The 18289-nt window shown below is 45.8% G+C and overlaps 1 protein-coding gene across 1 annotated transcript in view; it reads right to left on the bottom strand.

Annotated features, from left to right (window-relative positions):
* Positions 1 to 1787: 1787 nt before the first annotated feature.
* Positions 1788 to 18289, bottom strand: part of LOC104507416 (CAP-Gly domain-containing linker protein 2-like) — a gene marked incomplete at both ends in the record, with an annotated part of 18730 nt that continues 2228 nt past the window's right edge. Inside the window, 5 exons of the mRNA XM_010148683.1 lie at positions 1788 to 1848; positions 3499 to 3602; positions 4733 to 4930; positions 5869 to 6082; positions 10460 to 10584. Of these exons, the coding sequence (XP_010146985.1) occupies positions 1788 to 1848; positions 3499 to 3602; positions 4733 to 4930; positions 5869 to 6082; positions 10460 to 10584 (702 nt within the window). The remainder of the gene's footprint in view (positions 1849 to 3498; positions 3603 to 4732; positions 4931 to 5868; positions 6083 to 10459; positions 10585 to 18289) is intronic.

Raw genomic sequence — 18289 nt, 5'->3', positions numbered from 1 at the left:
GATTCTCTCAAAGAAACTCAAGACTCCTGATGTCGACACTCCTGTTCCCTGCCAATCTTGCTTAGTATCTACTGCTCCTGCTATTTTCCAAGTCTGGAAAAACACATGAAAATAGAAGAAATGTAATCAGGGAAGAAAGTTAGATCAACTGTTTTACAGTCCTTAAGTACAGCTTCACCTCAGATTCACATCAATCCTGTGTTATTTCTTATTTTGTGCAAATTGGCTTGCTTAGCCAGTTTGACTCAGAGCCTCAAATCCAGTATTTTCCTGCACTTTGAGGAAGTTCAGATCGGAATTTTAGACTTGCTTTTTGCTGTTAGCCTTAAATTACTATTACTGACCACAGCAAAGCCCTCCAACAGTGTCTGTGCCGTCACTAGTGTTGGACCCACAGGGAAAACATCCCAGTTCTCTGATCGCAGCATACCAAGCTGCTGCATGGCTCTTCCCTAAGAAGTTACTTGCTCTTCTGTACAGATGGACAGGGAAGTGGGGACAGGACCCTGTCTGCCTGCACAAAGCTTGGCCACATCTGCAAAACAACTCCTTCCCAGCACAATGAAAAATCAGATCTATTCTCAGTTTGGGGCCTGCAGCTACAGAAGCACTTAAGTCATAGCAGGTGACCATCTTGCTAAGATGTGGTTGGCTTTTTTTTTTTAAAAAGTAAAGACTAAATATAACTGGTAGCTAACCCTGGTCCCATTGCCATTACTCCACAGCCAGGCTTAAACACTTGAAGCTCACACAGAGGTAATTCACTGCTCTCAAAAGGAGCGATGGATCAATTGCCCTTCTCTCAAGCACTGGGAAAACCTGCCATCTAAGTTCAGGAATCAACAGAAACCAGATTTTGCACCCACACAGCAGGCAGAAACAGCATTTGCTGTCCTATAGCAAAGGCCTGCTATCAGTGCATCACTGGTTTATACCCTGTCAGACACATCATTCTGCTTCAGCTTCTGGACAAAGAGTAGAGGCTTATGCCAAGAGGGTCAAAGCCACAGCATCACACTCCATTGCTTAGTTTTCCCATTTTCCTGGGCTTTTATTGATATGAGTGACAGGAGCAGCTCCCTTGATGTTTCTGGCTGTTTCTAACCTAGGTCTTTAGGTAAAGTTAAGGGTAAGTCCCAATATACACAGAGCAGAGCCTTGCTTTCACGGCAATATTCTCTTGTCCTTCCCCCCCACCCCAGTAAAGCCTCCTACACAAAGGCAGACTCCAGTGTGCACAATATTCACTGCAACAGCATCTCTCTGAGCAACAGCCCTTCCAAATGAAAGGATGTCCTCGTGTCAAGCCCCACGCACGCACGTGGGGTAGAGGACTCCACAGGAGGACTCTCCGCACATCAAATGGCATTTCAGCTGGAATAGAATAGCACCTAACTGGGAGACCGTGTGTGCCAATTAGCTGCCAACAACAGGACACTGCAGGGACAGTGACTGAGCAGTCAGTTTCTACAGTGGAAAAACATACATTGAAATGTTCAGATACAGTCAGATTTTAACACTGCTTGGCAATTCATGGCAATGTTTAAAGCCAGGCTGGCTGCATGTGAATAATTCTAGGCAGCTCCCAGCATTATTTGTCATTGGGCAACATACCAAAGAACAATCTTTACAGTTTATGCCATGGTGTTCACAGGAGGTCCAAACCCACCAAGAGAGATAATTTACTGTTCAGAGTTGAGTAAAAGGGGACAGAAATTACTCAGGTGAAGCCCCACATACGATTTCAGGTTTTAAGCCCATATTTTAATAAGGGTGTCAGGAATTACCTCCAGATCCCCCTTTGTGATGGATTCTTCCTCCACACGGAACTGCAAGTCCTCCACTTTCCTGAGGAGGGCAAAAGACACAAATAGCAATCAGCAACACCCAGATCAGCATCTCATTTTTAAGCAGCCATTGCTCATGGGCCTCCCCTGCACAACCGGAGTCAGAGGAGAAGGATACAAACAAGCTTTGTGTACAAACAGCTCAGCAGCAGATAAACAGCAAGACAAATGGAGCAAGAGAGCTAATAAGCAAGCTTTCCACATAGCAAACATTTGCCTTCATGCAAGGTACATGCTCACAGACATGCTATTTCTACTGCCCCACCTCCCAGCAAGCACAGCTGCTCTTCACTAACACTGGGATCCTGAAACATGAAAGCCACAACCCAGTTCAACTGGATTTCTTAGACTGTTATCCTGCAGCAGAGCACCAGGCAATTCCTGTGCAAATGCACAGGGTCCATACAAAATATTCCATGGGAATTGGAGCCTCTACCTCTTGACAGAGTGTGGGCAAAACTCTGTGTTTCCACAACGTGGAAATGGTGATCTACCCTGCCAGAACAATCTTTGAGACTGTATAGGCCAGTCATTCAGAAGAGCACATAAAAACCACATGCACAAGCACAGACGTGCCTAGGACTCTTTTGCAAAGTCTGAAGAGAAAAATCCAGTAATGATAAAAAATAATTCAATTCTCTGCTTAACTCTGTCCTCTTTTTTCTCTCTATTGATTTTAAAAGGGCAATAATGAGGATGTTGAGCTGGTAGCCAGATGTAAGGACTCCAGTGCTGCTGCAGATAAGAATAGCTGTGAGTGTACATATCTATCTTCATAAACAAGCTTCCTTGTCTAAACCTCCTCTAATTAGAGGAGGCATCTGTTGATATTTAGGAAAAAACTTTCTGTCTTGGGTTAAAGGGCCTCCTGGAGCTGGGAAAGTGAGCTGCCTACCAGAAGAATGGGGAGACTTAAATTCACCCTCAGGAGGGGCATCACTCAACTGAAATCAGCACTGTTTTCAGTTACTTAATACTCAGAAATGTCTTTCTCTTCCCACTGAAGACTTAAATTATATATATGGAGCAATCGGACTCCAAGAATGACAAGATCCTCACTCTCATCCAGAGTGGAAATGTATGCATCATATATATGTGGATGGGGTCTCTGGGATGTGAGGAGATGATGAATCACACTACAGTAAGGCTGTACTCCAGTTTGACTTCCCTGCCTCAGAAGGAATGTCCTTAAGATCAGCACATGGCAAAAAAAGGGGAAATGAAGAGTCTTTAGCAAAGCCAGGTTGTACAGAAAGGTTAGGGGTCTGAGATGGCCCAACCTGCACAATTCTGTTCATTATTCAGTGTTGTTATTGTATACTGTAGCCTTAGCCAAGCACATCTGAAGGCAAGGCTTGGTTACTGTGCGTACCCTTGCCGTGAGTTAATCCCACCTTTACTGAGTAATTCCATTTTACATAGTGACACAGCTGATTTTGGTCAGGGTATCAAATCTCAGCATAACTGATGTTATTGGAGCCCTTTGATCCTTCAGGCAAACAATTCTGCTTCTCCCTGCTTTGTGTCAGGAACCCAAGATTACTTTCCCTGTCACTTCCTTCTCCTTAGATCCAATGAAGGATGTTCTCAGGTAAGGGCCTCAGCTCCCCCATGACTAGATCTCCTCCATACCCCCCCACTCCTGCTTTACCTCTTCTCCTCTTCCAACTGGTTCAACAGCTCAATCTTCTCCTTCTGCATCCCATCCACCAGCGCTCGTGCTCGCTGGAGGTTTCCTTCTGCCTCTGTGACATACTGCAGCAAAAAGGAGCCCAAATTGCAAAAGTTAGGAATGTTTGAAGCATGGAGTTTAAAGAAAGATCAGAACAAGGGAACAGAAGGTTCTGATCATCTGTTTCAGATGATTCTATGGTATGAATGTAGATTATTCTAAGAGCCCAGCATGTAGGTATCAAGATAAAAAATAGCTCAATCTCCAGCAGCTGTACATTTGACCCATACTTCAGGGCCTCTCTGACTTGAACCCTTTGAAGAACGTAACTGATTCAGAGTTAAGAACTTGAAGCCTAAGCAGTTGTGAAAATCTGGTCTGAGGTTACCAGGTGCGATTCAGCCCTGGTTATGAAGCAAGACAGACATTTCAGACTTGTGTTAAGTCATCTGTTACAGGTAATTACTGGAAAATATTACACAAAAGGAAGATGTGAACTTGCAGTTGATTTGGCATTTTCTCCTGCATTTTTGACAGGCAGGTGTGGCCCACCACACAAATATATACAGTGTGGTTCCTGCTCCCTAGTAGCTGACTGGGGTTTACAAACATAAGCAAGGAGTTTAGGGCAACAGCAGTCACTGTCGAGTCACACACTGATGAATAGCACAAACACAACTGCTCTCAAACCATTCAAGTGCATAAAATACCACTAGTACAAATGGTTGTGCAAAAAAAAGGTAATATGATCACAGCTTGTTTTCTTAACATATCTCTTGACTTTATTAGTGTGATAAAACCATCCTCCCTGGCAGGAAAGCAGTGACATGAACTGAGCTGATGTTCTCAGCAGTGTCTGATAGCATCCAAAAAAACCACCCCCACCACAATGCAGTCACAGCCAAGGCCAGACTGAGAGGCTAAAGGGAATAAGTTTGCCCTTCACTTGCATTTCAGCATTCAAAATGTATTGATCCAGCAGACACAAACTGTTTCTTCCCTGGCACAGCCCTTTTTCTGCTCCTGGTCTGAGGGAGAGGGAACACATGTGACATCAGCAGGAGCAGAGAAAGAGCCTCAGCTTTACACCCCACATAGGAAGCTGTCTCCACATAAAAAGCAGAAATTCAGACCCCAGGTTTTACATCAGGGGTACCGTTACGATGTGAAACTTTCAGATAGTGGCTAGTGATAAAGCCACATCACCTCCTACCTGCTCATGTTGGGCCTTCATGATGGCAATCTCTTTCTCCACCTCACAGATGTGGCTGGTGGCTTTGGCAACTTCAGCCCGTTCCAGGTCACGCTCTGCCAGCAGCTGTTCTATGTGCTGCTGCTTCTCCTTCAGTGCCTCCTGAAGAGCTGTGGTGCCAGAGATTTTTCGGGCATACCGAGAAGAGGTCTCTGTCAGCTAGAAAAAGAATTAAAAAGAGACAAGGGTGAAACTATGTCCTTCCCAGTCTAGGACAGCTGGAAGACCCTTCTTAAACCTGGAATGCAGCTCACCTACTGATCTTTCATTAGTCTGTACAGAGCTGCAGTTCCAGCTCTGGACCCTGTGGGTGGGGTTAAGCCTGTAAAACATGAGGACACTGCTCACAAGCTCAACAGCTCTTATACACTGCAACGAAAGGACTGTTTCCCAAAGGACAGGATGTGAGGTGGGAACTGGGTCAGAAACTGCTTTCTTAAATATGTTTCATTGAAGACCTGCACTGATGCAGTCCCAAACAGTAAGCTCAGCTAGGAGGACAGATATCAACTGGAGACTGGTATGAGCTACTTGGATCCATTCCCAGCAAGATACTGCACCCTTGTCCCAGCTAAGACGACTGCAGGTGCTATGCAGCACACACTACAGCAGTCAGAGCATTTAATAATATTGCTGCCTGCTCTGGCATCTGCGTTCTTGAGTATCTGCCAAAGCACAAGGCATGTGATGCAGGACAGTGTCACCCCTCTGCAGACAGACACAGCCATTGTACGATCTTTTGCATCACGGTTCAATATAGCAGCACACTGCTACACAACCACATGGGACAAGAAGCAATGGCATTTTTCTGCAAAGATCTTATGAAATACCTGCTCTTGACAGTGAATCTGAGATTTGTCCCATAGCAAATAGCAGTTCAAGCTCTTTAATGGTCACAATTGTTCTGTGTCTGTTACTACTCTTGTGTCCATGGAGGGAATCAGATTTATAAGGTGGATAACAGTATCTCACACCCCACTCCCCTTATCTCATTGATGGTGAAGGAGTAGTTGCCCCAGTGCAGCTACTGAAACCAAACCCCAACCCTCCCAGGTCACACAAGCAGTGCTCCATGGTCTGTAAAAAGAGCCACTTACCAGCCCACTACGGCTGGGCCTGCCCCCTACAGATGATGCCACTGAGCTGACAGAGCTGATGGAGGAGCTGCTGGGGCTGTGGGTTAAGGCAGACACTCCCATGGCCATTCGTTTGCTCTTCTTTGCCTTGGCGGGGCTGGTTGATGGGAACCCAATCCGGATCACCTTGTGGATGGGAGCAAAGAGACCAAACTTGGGAGGGCACTGAAAATACCTGTAATAGAGGAGATGCACCAAGTCAGAAGGGGTAGAGCATCTGCCTTACCCAAGTCTTGTAGAATGGCATTGCTAAGCAATATGTAACACCAGCCCCTCAGCTCATCTGCTGGTGCTGTGTTGTGACATTGCTTCCTGTGTGGAAGCAGTTGGATTATTCTCCTTTCCTGCCACTCAGAGCAGTGGCACTCTCCATGTTTTCACTTGTGGTGCTTAAGTAGGGAAACTCGAGATAATTGCCACACGCTAGTTGCTGTGCACTTTGATGAGATGCCAGGAAAAGACCCTTCTGGTAGCCTGGACAGCACAAAGATCCCAGTACATAAACGCAGCAGGAGCACACACACTCCTTCCTTACAAACCAAGCTTCCCATAAAACCAACCTTCCCAGAACCATGTGTGTTCTCTACCCTGCTTTGCAAGAAAGTCACGTAGTAAAGCGTGTCAAATAAAGATCTGAACCACACAGTTCTGTACAAATGTTCTACTGGGTAAAAATCTTCCCTCCCTAAACAGAAGGGGAAAATGTCAGCTCTAATCTTTGAAGCTAAAAATACCATTACAGCAAACTCCAGCGTGTGCCATCTCCTTTGGGTGGCAAAGAGAACCTGGTTCCCACACAAACTTAGAAAGAAGCAAGCATAAAAAAGGGAGGATCAGATAATTACAGTGCAAGCTCTCTTCCACAACTGCAGTGAGCTCAATGATTATGTCTCTCTAGAGCCCTCTTTCAGAATACAAATGAGTCAAAACCCACAGTGTCCAACCTTGGAAACCCCTTCAGAGCTTGGGCCAACCAACTCAAGCCAGGGTTTATCTGTTGCTGGCCAGTTGCCCTGCAGCAAGTAAAACCAGATCATCTCCAGGCATTGCATCCCCTTGTTTCAAGGGTGCAGCCAACACAAAACTAGCTCCTTTAAGAGTTCTTTCTCACAGGCTTCATATAGTATGTCCTATAGTAACACAAAAACCAGGTCTGAATGAATAAATGACACAAATCCAGCTTTCCTAGCCCAAGTCCTCTCTCTCCAGACGTCAGCAGCTGCTTCCCCAAGTCCCTTTTATTTCAAGTGCTGGCAGCCACAAGACACTGTCACAAGCAGACCTCTGTGTGCTTGGGAGGCCACAGAACAGCCTGATCTCCTGCCAGATGAGAAAGTGATTCATTTTCAAACATCTGCTCAAGCCCAATTTTCTTCTATAACAATATTTTAAAAAAACCTCTACAACCCAAAATCTCTTGGTCCCCTCTGCTTGCTGCCAACCAAGGCCCTTGGGTTTGGAAAAGAAGCCATACCGCAGGCTGACCTCACTGCAGAACAGGGACTCAAAGGGAGGGAAAAAAAACCACCCACACCACACCCAAAATAAACCAGTCTGACCTCCCGCAAACCAGCCAAAGCCCTGCTCATAGTTTCAAATGGCAGTAGGCACAGGTGGACCAGCAGCATGGCACAGCCCCTTCCACAGCTCCACCTGATCTAAGCATGGACTGGTACTTGTGACCACACAACAGTGCTAAAGGCTAATGCCCTGAAAAGCCCCCTGACAGCTTTCAGCAAGTCTAAACTTGCATCACTATGCCTGATCGTTTTCTTTTAGTTCAGACTGAAAGTGGTTGCCATTAACTTTTATAGTTCAGAAGCAGGAATTGAGTCCAGAACACTTGGCAGGGATAAAAAAAAAAAAATCTGCTTGAAAACCAAGGGGTGCCCTCACTGAGTGCTAAGGAGCTCTATACTCACATTACAGAAAAGAAACGGAAGAAAAGGGGTGTTGTGAGGGCAATGCAAACTGCAGGTGGGAAACAGCACAGGAAATCTTGAAATAAAACACTCAAAAAACCCACGATGGACAAAATTAATGTCTGACATGTTTCAGACAAAAGCAAACGTATGAGGAGTTTAGCGGGCAAAGACAGCTGTAGGAGCAGAGGTAGAGAAGGAAGAACAGCAAAATGAGCAGGTAAAGGACAACATATTAGAGATAAGTGGAATTTGCTTCATTTTCTGGGTAAGAAACCAAAAAACCACAGCAGCGTGCAGACAGCAAAGCAGATGCAGCAAACCAGTGCCTCAGCAGTACCATTCCTATGCACGGAGGGGGCTCACCCAGTGAAACCCTGTCCTCGGGCACAGCTATCAAATCACAGCCTGCAGGGCAGCCCTCCCCAGCGCGCCACAAGCTGCCCAGGAAACCCTGACCCTGCAACCTTCCCTTGACAAACATCCAGATCTGGAGTCCCTTCCTGAACCCACAGGAAAATCAGAGTGACCCTCCACACATCTCAGCCAATTCACCACCAACTCAACTGGAGATGCCCATGGCAGCAAAGATGGTGACAATATCCTTTGGCCACTTGTTGCCTCTCCTGCCCTGACTCAGCCCTTTGGACTCAGCTCCCTTTTGCAGCAGACTTACCGTGGCACCAAGCAGTGGTCTGGTGCGTTCAGGCCAAGGATGCTCACTAGATGGCAACAACCACCAAAAGCAGAAGACTCCAGCATCCTGGACATCTCTGCCCAAACTGAGTCTGGCAGGACAAGTTCAGGGCTTTATCAGGAATCCTGTGTGGCCACAGTAAACATAAGGAAGGCTGTCTGATGGTACCTGCATGCACCACAGGAGTTGGTTTTACTACACTGGCTTCTCCTCCAAAACACTGTTGTTGAAATCAGCACATGCCCTAAGAAAATCAGAAAGTTGGATGAAAGCTCAAGAGGATGAACAGGGACAGGTCAGTCAGATCCTTGGTAGACAGACCACCCTTCAGCTGGAGAGTCCATGTGTACCACTGCTGTGTCAGCTAGTATCCATTACTGCTGGAAGATCTGCAAAAATCAGCCTGCATGCAAGGGGCAGGGATGGCCTACAGACTTCCCTCAATGTCCTCTGTTTAATCCAAACCTCTTAAGTCACTCTTGCCCCTCCATCCCTGCTGTGGAGCTCAATTTTTCCTGCTCTTGATAAAGTATGAAACACAGGAGAAGCCCTTACATACCATAACAACCTCAGTCAAGATGTAGCAGTTTCAGGAGACAGATGACTTCCAAAAGCTGGATTTTCAGAACACAGCAACAGAGGTGTGAGGAGGAGAGGCAGAGAGAACACCTTTACACTCATATCTGCCTTCCACAGGCACAGAGACAATAAATCATCTGAGCACCCTGAAGATTAAGCTTAGAGATAGTTTGTAGTTCATGATCAAGAAAGTAGGGACTTGGATCCTCTCCATGACTTATTCTTTACCATCCTGGTTCCTGTCTTTTGAGAACAGGCTGGAACTCAGCCGTCTGCTGCCAACCATTCACTGCTTTCCTGTCCTGACATTGAGTAAGGCAGCATTTCTCTCATTTTAAATGAACACACGTGGCTGCTGGACAGAACAAGGGCGACCCAACGTAAGAAATCTTCATTACAAAACCTGAGATCTAACAAGGGGGAAACTCTCAGCTCCTCCATTTCAAAGTTAAATCCCATCTCTAATGAAAGATTCCCTTAAGAAGCTCCAAGAAATCAACAGGATTTTCCACTAAAGGAACTTGTGAAGGACAAAAAAATCAGTTCCACCTGTATTTGAAGCAGGGTCAGCATGCTGCTGTGTAACTCTGATTTGAACATCCCCTCAGGGTCAAGATGTGAGGCTGTGGGTCATTCCCTTACTAACTTCCACGTGGGCAGAAACAGCTTCCCAGCAAGCCTGCAAGCAAGACATCTCTACCTAGTTTTATAGATACGAACAAGGGCTTTTTTTTTTCCTTTTTGGAGGAGAAAAGAAAATAGTGAAGTTGCCCATGGAGTCAGAGGTGGGTAAGATCCACCAGCAGACAGCTGTCACATGACACAATTAGTACAAGGACAGACAGTGACCAACAATTGTTCTCTCAGATCTTTGGAAATTTGCTCCCATTAAGAACAGAATAAATAACATTAAGCTGAGGAAGAAAGAGAGCCTCATCTTTATCTTCTATAGCTCTGACAGGGTGAATTATAGATACAGCACAAGAAGAAAGTTTATGAACAGAATGCGTGACAAATCAGAGCTAATACAATCACAGAATCAATTTCTAGCAAAAACTAAATCCTATTACAAGTTACCTTCACGGCCTACTTTCTCCTGTTTCCTGAAGCCACTCAGGTTACTTCTTCAGTCATCTGATCCTGCTTTAAAATGCTCCAGTGATGAGGTTTCTATTGATCTCCCTGCAAAGCCTAAAAGACTCCTAACTGGACTCTCCCTCCCAACCCACAATGTCCAGCCAAACACAGCCCTAACTCCTCCTCCCAGACCCAAATGGCACTTGGCCCCCAACCCCCCTAGGAGGGGTGCAGTACCCTACATGCCCCCCAAGTTGGGTTTGAGAGTGCACAGTACCTTGTACCAGCAACCGCTCCGTCGTTCTTCCCCAGAGGTTCATCCAGCTCCACACCACACCACTCTCCTTTGGCAAAATCAGTCTCCCCCACGTAGCGCACAACTCCTGTCTTTGTCCCACCAACCTGTTGGAGAGAAGATGCCGACAGCTAGAGATGGCAGCACCGGCACTGCCACAGTAGGACAGTTGGGGAGGGGGAGAAGACATCAGTATTTTCTGTTTCAGATGTAATGAAACCAGAACAGAGAATGTTCATACCCAGTTCTCCTAGCACGACAGGTGCCACTCCAGCAGCTACAAGCAAGTTGACAAACTCCCACCTTTGGACCTGCCACCAAGTCACCTGTAAGGCCACGAAGGAGTTTATTAAGCCCTCTAAGTGCAGTTTATACCTGAGCAAGGCCTTCACTAATGGGGTTTCCATCCTGTGCTCTTTCAGCCAGCACTACTTCTGAGCAACACTGAGACAGGACAAAGGGAAAGCTGAGCCAGGAAGGCACTCATGACTCCTCAGCTTGTCCTCATGCAGGGTCTGCTAGGACACAGCAAACAGCCCTCCCAGCAAACTCTCAAAATAGACACATTTTGTACAGGGAAAAACCCCTGTGCTTCTACCTACACACCCCACATCAATCACAGTGCCAGCACGCTGCATGGGAAAGGGTCTCATCCCACTGCCAGGCACAGATTTTCCATGCCTGCCCAAGAGAACTAAGAATCAATTGCACCTTTTTCTCCCATATGTAAACTTAAAGCTTTCCCCATGCTGAGCAGACTCCGGGAGAGTGTAAGTCAGGAATTTACAAAGCTATGTTTTGATCACTGCTATGAGAGCACATTTCACTGAGCAGCAGCTGGCTCTGCACTAGAAACTCCTGCTTAGAAACTTGTGTTGAGGGGAGAAAAAAAAGGATGGAAAAGGAGGAGGATGGTTCTAAAGGTTCATAGTTCAAGTAAATCAATGTATGATTTAAACCTTTTTCAGCCCATCTCTGGTAAAGCCTAGGTTCAAGGAAGAAAGCTTAAAAAATAAGCTTAAAATTAAACGTGTAGCTCTACCTTGAATGATTTGCCGTTATTCATGTTCTTCATATTAAATTTTACATAAATGGGTATCAACAAACTAAAATTCCCCTATAGAAAACAGTGGTTGAATGCAGAAATCTCCAGTTTTGTGTATTCTGGAGGTAGGAATGTTACAGATTTACCAACTCTGAATCCCTAAAAATTCTGCAAATTGCTTATGCAAGGGAGAATGGGTTTGCCCAGCCGAAAAATAGCACACCTGAATGGACTAAAGAGCACAGCTCTGAAGTCTGGGTCCTACCTCAAGTCCTGGGAGCCTGCACTGCAGTACATAGCTTTGTCATTTCTCTCTAGGGATTCAAAGTACTGTTTATGGAAAAAACTTTGGTGATGTTTTCTCTTTGCTCTAGAAAATGGAAAAAACATTTGCCCACAGCAAAAAGTATCACAAGAAAGCTTTCTGGTCCTATACTGCATCCAGGTGTAAAAAGATGATCCAATTTCATTATTGGGTACTTGGCAAGTTACAGATTTGAACAGTGAAAGTGAAATTCTTTACCTATCACTCACAGTCAAACAGCATCCCTCTTTTCAATTTATTCAAGTTTACACAGATTTAGTCTCTTAATGTTAATACAGTGATTCAATGTCATTCTAATATGTTTCTTTAGCTGCAAGTTGAACTCTATATAGCTGTAGTTCATCTTAACATCACTCATAGCTGGTAAGCTCTCTCGATTTTATTTTTATTGCATTTTAATTACCGATATTGAGCCACTTATCCTTTACCACACCACATGATCCTGACCCCACAGAGCCTCATGTAAACACCTTTAAAACCTGATGAGTTCTCTCCATCAGCACGACTCTTACCATGCTACTTCGGGGCATGCTGGAAGGCCACGCTCCTCTATCCACACCAACAGGATCACTTGGTTACATCCCCATAGATACTACATATTTTGAGAAGGCTGTTTCCAAACAAGAGATAAAACAACTAGCCCTACTGACTTAATATACACGTTATCTAATTAGGCCAATAACAAAAACATGCAGTAAGAGAGTAGGTCACATTCCTGCCCAAAAGCCATACGTCAGTGAAGATGCCAAGCGCAGATCACACCTAACACTCCCCCAAACATCAGTGTGATTCTCTGCTTCCAAAGCAATGCATTTTATTTTCTCTTTCAAGCATTAATTATTCTGCCATCTTTTCTACAAAATACACCCTCGCCACATAGCATTATCTTCTCCCCAAGACATAACGGACACATCTGCTCTCCAACAGCCTGGGCTCCCCACATCCCAATGGGGCTGGCAGCACACGCAGAAGCCAGTATCAGGCTGTCACACTCACATTCCAGTGCTTGACCCTCCCATTGAGCTTCCCATCTTTTGGCAGGTACACGGAAACTCTTATGGATGATGAGCCTAGAAAATTCATCCGACTCAGACATGCAGATTTATTCAGCCCTGATAATCTACTAATGCTGCTAACATAAATAATGTTTTGGAAAAAGCCAGCTGGCAGGTCACGTCAGCACACAAAACAGCCTCATCAAAACAGAAGCATTTGTTTCTATCAGACCCTTCAATAAATCAGAGGTATCACCTTGGAAGGAGGATAAAAAGCATCTTGTGAAAGCCAGGAAGGTTGGTAATTGCACTCGAGGTAGCTCATAGCCACCCCTCCTGCCCATGCCTAGCTTTGATGCCATGCTCCACAATCCAGGTGTGAAAGACAACCGAGCATGGATGGTTCCTACTGCACTAACCAACTGCCATCACCATGCTAGAGACCCGAGGAATCCCATCCCATCAACATCTCACCCTGCCATTAGCATCAGCACCCCCCGAGTCACGAGCTGCTCTGTGGAAAACCTGTCTGCATCGCAGCCTGGCACAGTCAGAGCCACAATCACACCTCCAGCTTGCCCAGAATCTGGAGTTAAGCAAAGCAACTGGACAGTGCAACTCATCTCCTCACCAAAGCATGAGACAGCACAGGCTTAACAAGGCTGTCAGTGAGCTCAGCTACACCCCAGCAGTTCAGACTTCCCACAGCTTTTATAGCTGGCAAGTTTCATTCAAAAACGAACAGAACTCCCAAAGCTCTTCTGATAAGCCTTTAATAATTACCTTACCAAAGGTATCACTGAGATTATTCATGTCCAAGAGAATGGGATTTTCCAAAAAAGTGTTACTGGTTTTAGTTATGGTTGGTTTTGGGGATGGGGGAGGTGGGAAAGGCAGCCAAACCCAAAAAACCCAAAAAGCAGCTAAAAATTCTTGAAGCTCCAAAAACCAGAAACAATATTGACATAATGACATACAGGTTTTTTTGTGTGGAAGGCATTTTGACCAACATCAATGTTCCAAGTTTCCCTGCTTGGGGTAAAAACATTTATGATGAACTTCAAACAAGCTCACGGTGGTTCACCCCCTCCATCTGGACTCACACAGCCTCAGAGCCACACGCCTCTGATCTCTTGGAAAGTTCAGCTCCAGACTGACCTTCTCTGCCTGAGCTCCGATGCCTTCTTCATGCCTTTGACTAAAGACCATCTTCCTGACCTGGCCTTTCCTCAGCAAAAGATCTCCAACAGTCTCAAGAAACAGCCTTGGGCTTGACTTTCACAACAAAATGAAGCCAGGAATATTTAAGAGGTCTGTGCCCTAAGTGGTGAGTCAGAAAGGCAACGAACACTCATAGGACATCCACATGCCTTCCCTGCTAACTGTAGTATCACTGGCATCACATTTTACTATGGTTTTCTCATCAAAATGACAAACTGGATCCAGACCAGCATCCCAGAGCTGAAGAGACGATACTAATCTTTCTAGACACTGTTTTCATCAGAGCTGCTAATCCATCATTTAAACAATTTACCAAATCAGCACCAGGCCATGTCTCAGTCTGGCTGCGGCAAGGCAGACTCCCCCCAGCTTGCCTTTGGCTCTTTCCTCCTTCCTCCTCCCTGCTCGCCCCACAGCAGTTTCGTGCTCTCAGCAACCTCTTAACAGCTGTTCTGAACCCCGGGCCTGTGGGCAATGCACTGCTTGCCATGCCCTCCGCTACTGCTCAGGGAGAAAGGAAAAATGAAATTGCAAGTGTCATTCAGGCCAAGAGGGACTGTTCCCCACCACGTCACACATGGTTCAGGGGTCAGCAATGGCTGTAGACACCTGCCTAAGCATATTTCCAGGAGATGAACCACGGAGATGATGCTGTGCTGGCTGCTTAAAATTCTAATTTACTCATGTAAGTTTTCTCAGTTGCTGTCCAAATCACTTCCACAAGACAGCGAGGCAGACCAGAGGCTTGAGGTGGGAGCAGCAAGTGCTCCAGCACAGCACACGGATGTGTCCCAGGCAGCTGTGACACCTGTGGCAAGGGAAAGGAAGAGGACAGGAAGACAAGGGCAGACACAGGACACTTTCTTTACCCTGAGGACCTTCAGCTGCTGTAACATGCAGCACATAAGCTTACTGCACACTGGTTTGGGATGATGCTAACAAGAAGTCGGAGCTCACCTTTACTGGACAAGTGGTGGTTGCTCCAGTTTGAGCTGTAGCTGCAGCTTGTATCCAGCATGTAAAGTGAAGCAGCCATCCCTTCCCTTGGGGGAAAAACATTCCCTCCCACCCCACCTCTCCACTCATCCACCCAGACAAGGAGCCTACTTCCACCCAGGCTGAGAGAAGTAGAAGCTGTGTTTTCCACCACACACAATTTAACTCTTCCAAGCATTGATGGCAGATTATTTACGAGATTTGATTTACAGGGTGCTTTTTGCAGCAGCACAGGGGCATGGCTCCAGCCATTACAGATCACGTGAAATAACGATCTGTAACTACAAGGGGGTAAGAGCGTGTGCCTACAGGGAACACACGCCAACACGTATGGGGCTGTGTCCCAGCTGATGGCACAACAGCATTCAGCAAGCCAGCGGTAGGGTAGTCAGGCTTGTCTGTAAATAATTCAGGTGACATCTGACCATCAGCAGTTTCATCTGCGCAGATACTAGCTAGATTATCTGCGAATGCCAGAACTGGCTTAAGGTGAGGAGAGGAGGAATTACAGGACAGTTCTCCCTATGCAAAGTTACAGGAATTTTTATCCTTTCTTTTAACCAGCCACCAACGTTTGTGCGTTCCCATCCCTGCAGCACAAGTCAGCATTGCACAGGGACGAGTCTGACAGCACTGCTGATGCAAGACATTGTGCACATTTATCTTCCAGGCACCAGTGAGAAAATGATGTCCTAGGGATGTGGTGTAAGAGGAAAGCCTAGAATTACAGCATCTCCTCCTGAGGCTGTTGTCTCCAGTACAAAGTCTGCGCACGTTAATAGTAGTTTGCTCCACCACTTACAACTCCTATTTAATGCCGCACACAGAAGACAAGGACTGGCCAATGTATCAGCCCAAATGAATGGTTAGGAGGGTGTGAGTGTGGACAAAAAGCCTCAAAGGGTTAATGTGGCAGCAGAACAGTTGCTTTGGGCTAGATATTTCCTCCTAGTTTCCTCGCAGTCACAGGAGCAAATGCTCCTTGTCACAACAGCAGTCACACTGTATTTGACACCACACATGGGCCACAATCTTGTATGGTGAGGAGAGAGCTTGGACTAGGAGACCTAGATGTTTTCCTGTCTCGTGAATCCTGCAAACAACTGGAAAACTGCACTTCCCACTGCCTGTCAAACCTCTCCAGGGACAGAGATCCATCATTCCCACGCTCCCGCACAAGGACACAGGCTCTTCTGTACTGCTACACTCCCCAGTCACAACAGCAATTGCTGGTCTCCTTATGGGCAGAGCTGAAGGTATGTGATGAAATACTAAAACACCTTGCCTGAAAGTACTACCTTGGTAGAGCTACAGAACAGGCTCTTTCTTTCTTTACTGCCTGGTTTGCAAGAACGTAGTAAGTCTGGTGATTGCAAAGCCCATACGGGGGCTCTATTGCACCTCTGAGGCCCCAGCAAGCAGTTAACCAGGAAAATAAAGAGCACAAATCCCTCCTTCTTAACATCTTGCTGCTGCGAAGGCATGCAAGGTTTCAGTCCTGGGCAGGGAAATAGCTTAAAGCAAGCTGTCAGCAACAGACCAAGTAGTTGTCTCTGCCCAAGGAGAAGGGCTTTGGCTTCAATTCTCGCTTTTCCTTTTCTCACTTTCCTCAATTCATTTCCTTTCTCTAGGGGAAAGGATGTTTCACTCAGGTGGTTCAAGGTTTTCTGCAGCTTCAGGCTGGCGGAGCAGGGTTGGGGTGGGGGCATGCGAGGGGGATGCTAAGGAAAAAGGACACGATTAGTTTATTCGTGAGAATTTTCTGTCACTTGCCAGTAGCCAGAGGCTGCAACACACTGCAGGCAAGAACACTTTGCAGCACACAGAGGAGAAAATGATTAAAATCACACACTCGGGGGAGCCCAGAGTACTTCCACCAGCCTAAGCAGCCCACCACAGCAGTCCTGCCCATCTGCCAGCTGAGGTGCCGCTCCCTCATAATCTCCTTGCTAGTGCTACCTCTGATATTCCAGCATCTATTCTGCTTTTGGTCAGCCACAAATTCTAGCAAAAAATCACAAACCTAGAATCCATCCAAACAGTACCTGGGGCAACATCCCACAGCAACAGAGTCAATCTACCCCTGTCAGCCCCTGGGCTAGAACCTGGCCCTTAAACAGTCTTATTACTACATTTCAGTACGGAAGAGCACAATCCCAGTTAGCAGACTGAAGGATGGCTCTCTGAAGAGGATTATTTTAATTATTTTTAATTTAGACTGACATATAGAGAACAGCCACCTCCCTCCTACCCTTAAGAAAGCAACAACATCTAGGGTGGAATCTGCTCGGGTGCTGAGAAAGCCTCCCCCCAAAGCATGTAAAATACATTTTAAGTGAAAAACACAGCAGGGATTCCTCCCAGGCAGAAAATGCTCAACTACTCCACTGCTCTGTTTCTATCCCTTCTTTCCCTGGAGGAAGGCAACAAGCCAGGTGCACATTAACAGCAGCACTCCAGCTGTGATCATACTTTGGGAAGCTTCATTCTCATTAAAGCAAAGGTTAATTGTTCCATATTCATTTGCCAGGCTTCAAGAGATGAGTTCAGCAGTATTAGGGTGGGGTTTTCATATCTTTAATGCAATTTTTGCATCTCTGGGAAAAAGTCTGAGTTAGTATTTGCCTTTGGCACTTCCTATCCAGTTCTTCTAATGGAAAGCTGAAAGCCACTTTTTACAACTGCTATAGAGTGAGAAAGGGTCTTGGAACAAAGTCACTGAAAAGTAAAAATATCTTCAAGCTATAATGGACTTTAATGAGGCTAAAACCACTAGTAGGAAAGGACCATAATGCAGAGCAGCCAGCTGCCAGCCTTACAGACCTGGAAGGGACCCCTGCAACCTTGTGCTCCATCCACTGAGCAGTTACAGAACACACATGTCCCTCTTCAACTAAAAAGCCTTTGGTGGATCCCATCTGCCTACAGGCCATTCTCAAATAAAAAGATCATCTTCAGAAAAGCACAGGCTAAGAATAAAAGAAAACCTGAAACTGTACCAGTCCATAGAGGACAAGAGCAAAGATTTACTCAGGGAATTTGAGGTAACTCAGGTTAACCCAGAATTATTGTCTATGTATTCAAACACTAAACAAGATGAGCTGACATCTCCATTACTAAAAAAGCCATCAGCCAAGCCAAGCACATGTTACTGAACCATTACAGCAAATTATTTCTTATTGTCATTATCTGTTCTTTTCCTGGACCCCTACGACTGCATGCAACAATTC

Source organism: Eurypyga helias, unplaced genomic scaffold (genome assembly GCF_000690775.1).
Source record: "Eurypyga helias isolate BGI_N326 unplaced genomic scaffold, ASM69077v1 scaffold35333, whole genome shotgun sequence".
NCBI lineage: Eukaryota > Metazoa > Chordata > Aves > Eurypygiformes > Eurypygidae > Eurypyga > Eurypyga helias.
Note: the sequence above shows the minus strand (reverse complement) of the source record. Positions and strands in the feature narration are given on the sequence as shown.